Genomic DNA, 5,583 nt, shown 5'->3' with positions numbered 1-5,583 from the left:
ATATACGTATAGGTGTCGACCCCTCTTTACTATAAAATAAACCTCGTCTCCGGAGACTACAAACTGTTCTTCAAACTTGAACGCCATGCATTGTTTTATACTAAATTCCCATTCCTCCGATCCTGGCAACATACATACGGCGGATGTGATTGTCTGGTAGGGAAGCTTTCTCCTCCACGGCACGTGATCCCATATGTTATGGTTTAGTGATCCTTGTCTACCCAGTTTCAAAGGTAGGGTTTCGATAAGGCTATTTTTTGGCCCATGATAAAATTCAAATTAATTCCATTAGTTATGTTTAGTAATGTTTCCTCTGTCATATTTTATAATTTATTTGCAAAACCAACCTATACTAGTCACGTGACCAAGGGATATCTAAAGGGTCCCTCTAAAAGCAACTAAGAGGGTTATGAAGATTTATTACTTGTAGAAGACTATTCACTGTGAAAAACCAATGAAAGATTAACTATATATCATCAGGGAACACAGAACAGGGCTGAAGTAACACAAAAAGTTAACTAATTTAATATTTTTTGGAAAAAGAACTTTTGTAATTGTAGCCATAAAAATTCAATGGAAATTGTGTACGCTTTCTTATTAGATATCTTTGCTACCTATAATAACATAAAAAAGTTAATGAAAAGCAATCAGTTATAAAAAAAAAAAGTTAACAAAAGTTTTCAAGATTAAGATATATCATATTTTGAGACAAATAATTTAAAATATAACTGTGACTGCGACCCGTACATTTATCGTACTTTTAATCGATTTATTCTTCAAATCAGAAGAAATATAAATGTCCGCTCATTTTTTTTTCACGTCCCGCCTGAAAAGTTTGCGTACAACATAGTAATAATATTATTAATTAACCGCTTGACCGCTCGTACTTTTTTCATCAAATGTCCGACGAACAAGAAATTAGATTGGTGTGGCCTTATCAATAAATTGTATTGCAATACTAAAAATATTTTTTTGCGATAAAAAAGAACGGATTCTGTAAGTGTACACTGTACACAGGCATTAAACATAATTTATATGTACTTTTTTATTTTATTTATAGATATTGGATGCAAGATCTGAGATGTGTCTTTTATCAAAATTCATTTTATATACATTAATTTGAATTCTTAAAATATATCCTTTGATTTCATGTCTGTACCCATTTTCGTTTGAAACGTATCTTAATTTAAAAAAAAATGTTTTTGTAATCTCATGTACATGTGTCCCTTTGAACTTGCACAAATGACCTTGGATCAAAGTGTAAAGTATTAATTCCTATGTTCCTCCGTAAAAAAAGATATGAACAGGGCACGTTTGCACAGACAGATGGACGAGGTGATTCCTATACATACCTCTAAACTTTGTTTGTGGCGGGTATAATGATAAGACCACTGGTTATATGGGCAATAGATTTAGGACAGATCAAGGCACAAACTGCATCATCAATATCTTGTAAAATTCAAATTCACATTAAGTTAAGTTAAATAAGTTTAAAGTAGCTGGTTACTAAAGGCACTGAGTTTTTGTAAACAGAAAAAAGTATGTTAAATCTGTGAAACGGCAATATACCCAAATCAAGAAACTTTGACCTTGATTTACATTAAATAATTAATATTATTTACTGTGAAACAATAATTCTGACCTTGGTCTTTATATATTGAAACTACCATCTCTAGTGTCAAAGTTTTTGGTTTTCCTCAAAAACAGACACACAGGCATGTTAATTTAATCAATTATTTTTCTTTCATGTTTGATATCATCGTATGATTTTAATACAGGTATAAAAGGACAAGCCAGTACTAAATAGTAAAACCCGCACCCTGATAGACTTTCATGAATCAATCTCACAATAACATGGCATGCCTAAACGAAGAGTGTACTAAAATTTCAAGAATCTGCAATGAGTATTTGCTGAGAAAACCGTGATGGAAATTGGTACATACAGACACACAGATAAACAGAAAGTTGACGTTGTATTCATACAAAAATAAATGTCACCTTTTAACGTGCAAAAAAAGCCCCAATCATCTACTATTAGTAGTTGCCGAAAATATGCGAAGAAAATTTGTTACAGACAGACACACAGACAGCTAGACAGAAACACAAGGGTAAAAAAAGTATACCCCTCTCCTTCAGAGCTAGGGTGAAATTACTAGTAATATGTTTGATTGACTGGACAATGTTATAAATGTGTATGATTCACTTTAAGTGTTTGAATAAAATTAACCACAACTCAACAGATTGCAAAATTTGCAAAGTCATAGGTATTTAAGTGTGTGTTGCATTGCGAACCACAACCATATTTCAGTATAATGTTTCTGTACATATAAGTAATTAATTATCAAATTATGGTTTTGGTTCAGGATGCAACACATGGTGTACTAGAAGGTTAAACATCATAACCCTCCAACATTTTCCCATATACTCAATGTTAAAGCGGTTAAGGGTACCATACTTTGATCGTTTATTCCAATATTATCCTAACTTTTTTCTCGCAAAATAAAAACACAGCACAAAATTAGACATGTTGAAAATAATGAAAGTAAGTTTGAAATTGTTGGCAATCTAATTTCATTTTTCGCAAAAAACATGGGCCAAAAAACAGCCTTGTGGAAACCTCTCCTTTGTATGGTTTTAAATGGTTTCAATTTGATATTTATAAATTCGTTATCTTCAAATGTCATTAAACTACGACGATAAACTCGTACATAATGGCAAAAGACACTTCAAACAAAATCTAAAAAATTAAAACACTCAAACAATAATGTAGCTATACTTCCTACATCAATCCATTGACGAACATTTCCCTGTATAAATTGATTTTTGTTTATACTTTAATTTGATGCAACTGGTGCATTAATTTGATACTCTCTCTACCTTAAGTTTGCTCAAAATGGATTTCATTAGAACTTCAGAAATGTAAGTTTTCGATTTTGTTTATAATTTCTATCTTAAGAAGACTTTCAAAATGCTTTTGAAAATGCTGTTTTGTCATTTTTAAGTATTCTTAAATATATATACATGTATTTTGTTACAGTTGTGTTTGTTATATATATAGAAATGAAACAAATATGGTGGTCTATTGTTTTGTTTTAAAATTACCCCTGTATCATGTATCGGAATGCACGATACAGTGTTAAAAATAACAACTCTTGTAACAACTCTCGTAATTTGAATGATTGCATTTAACTTTAAGGAGATAACGAAGCTCAAAAGTACTTTTGAAAATTACATAAACAGGGGCCTCTAAAAATATCAGAGGTGGGATCAGGTACCATGGAAGAATGAGCATCCCCTCTGACCTTGTACTTCTTGTCATGATCAGGCAAACGGAGAAATTCTAGATATTTTAGCGTGAAATGAGATACATGGACATATTACTTGACAACTTTGTTCAGTTTTCATTTGTTTAATCTTCATTTTTTTATTCTTCGAAATTTGAATGATATTAAGTTGAAAACAAATGGTTGATGTAAATAATTCTTTTTATTAATAAGATGAAATTACACTGCATATTAGAGAAAATATAAATAGATTTATCTATAATAATTTTAATTTAATTACTAAAGTGACATACTGTATTAAATATATATTGAATTTGCCTTTCGACATTTCCAGTATGACAGCCATTCAGAATATATCAAAGTCATTGTGTCGTAAAGTGGGGACCTCACAACAGGTGGCCATGAGGAGAGATCTGATGGACGTCAGTGGAATGATACAAAATCAAATAATAAGCGGAGAGTACAGTATGATGTTGAGTGGAAGTCGCAGAGAAGGATTTAGACTGAAAGAATCAGATATGGACATTATGATATGGCCAAATAATCACCGTGTGATCTGGGAATTATCACAGTCTCAGTATTACAACACAAACAGACAGACACTGATCCTCTGTGACCGTTCAGATAGTCCACCAGGGTTTACTTTGTTATATCTACTGTCACCAAGTGTTAAAATGAATAATAAATATTATATTTCTAGTTCTCAATACAGACAAATCATGTGTTCTGCATTTCCACTTAACGCATCCCAACATGGACCCTGTGCCAGTGGAATGTTTGGAACAACAGAATATGATTGTGGCAATTGTTTTGTCAGTGACTTTTGGCCTCCATCTGCCTCCTCTTGGATAGACAGATGTCACTCATGGCCCGAGCCTCATGTTGTTAATGATATAGTAAAAAATGGATGTCACTTTGTAGCAATTGGACATAAGCTAGGAAGTCATGAAGACCATGAATGGAGAATTTCTTTCTCTCTGGCAGAACAAAAACTAGTGTATGCAATGAATCACTGTCAATTCTTAACCTATGGCTTACTTAAATTGTTCTTAACAGAAATAATTAACAATGGAGTAGGTGACTGGGTGATTCAACAAAATATGATACCTCACTGGTCTCCACAAAATCTCCTGGAGTGTTTCTGGGTTTGTTTTAAACTCATCCTCAAATGGGTGTATGAGGGGGTCTGTCCTAACTTTTTCATTCCAAAAAACAACATGTTTCTGAGTAAAATTCATGGCGACAAACAACATCAACTATTTATTAGACTGTATAGATTGTATGAGAAGGGTTTAGCATTCCTGCTACACAGTCCCTCCATTAAGTCAGATATAGAAGAAGTCCTTCAAAACCCGAGACATCATTTGTACAGATGAACAAAGTCTGATTTCTGAAGCTGAATTTGATGTATACTTATTTAAAGAAATACATGACAGGGACACACTCCACTCATTAAATCTACAAAAATTCATCACCTGTCTACATTCAATAGAACAGATGATAGGCGCGTATATAGGGTCACCCTTCTCCACACAGTACAGCATTCTTATGTTATAGAAACTTACAGCTTCTGTCCTTCAGAATCTTGCTTTCAAATTACACATCAAAACTTGTACACAGAAAAACAAATTGAGGTATAATGCTGAAAAAATCTCCATTTACATGCTGAAACTAGCTTCCAAGTTTGGTTTTATTAGTGATATGATGTACACAGCCATGTATTATTACAAAACACTTAGATACATGGAAGCTTTATCTGTTATTAAGATAATGATGGTCAAATTAGCACAGCCATATGTGATGTGTAGGAATTTAGATGTAGAGATGTATACAGATGCTATAGGGGGACAGTCCTGGCCCACAAAGATGAGGCATGCTTTTGCATGGGATATCAACCTATAGTAAAATCCATTACATCAGTGAGTTGATACCAGAACAATGGTCTAGTCTACAGAAGAAATTGCAGTTTTTAGCTATCCCACACTTTATACTGTTACACATGCTAGAGATCTTGTGCTACAGACATGTAGACACAGAAAGAGTTCAAATAGCTCTTCATGAACTACAGACCCTAGTTCACTATGATCACAGCTATATTCTAGATATACGTTGCAGGGACATATCATAGCAGATTCTGGGGATCTGTCAACAGGTGACAGGGAACCTCCAGGCTGCTCTATACTCATACAGACAATCTCTCAGACAAGAACACTACAGTAATATAAACACAGCTATAATTACCAGAATTATTATATTGTTGTACAGACTTTATTTCAGTTAATTGTTGTTTGCAAACTTA

At 33.2% G+C, this 5,583-nt stretch overlaps 1 protein-coding gene across 1 annotated transcript; it reads left to right on the top strand.

The window, feature by feature from the left end:
- Positions 1 to 3,619: 3,619 nt before the first annotated feature.
- Positions 3,620 to 4,660, top strand: LOC134283639 (uncharacterized). The gene has a single exon (XM_062766142.1). The coding sequence runs from the start codon at positions 3,620 to 3,622 to the stop codon at positions 4,658 to 4,660; it is 1,041 nt and encodes a 346-aa protein (XP_062622126.1).
- Positions 4,661 to 5,583: the final 923 nt, after the last annotated feature.

Source organism: Saccostrea cucullata, unplaced genomic scaffold (genome assembly GCF_032062105.1).
Source record: "Saccostrea cucullata isolate Sc308-1 unplaced genomic scaffold, CSIRO_AGI_Scuc_v1 ctg5222, whole genome shotgun sequence".
Taxonomy (NCBI): Eukaryota; Metazoa; Mollusca; class Bivalvia; order Ostreida; family Ostreidae; genus Saccostrea; species Saccostrea cuccullata.
This window is presented reverse-complemented; position numbering and strand designations above follow the sequence as displayed.

What these genes read in the sequence shown, in the direction of transcription:
- LOC134283639 (XM_062766142.1), top strand. Translation starts at nt 3,620, where the DNA reads ATGACAGCCATTCAGAATATATCAAAGTCATTGTGTCGTAAAGTGGGG.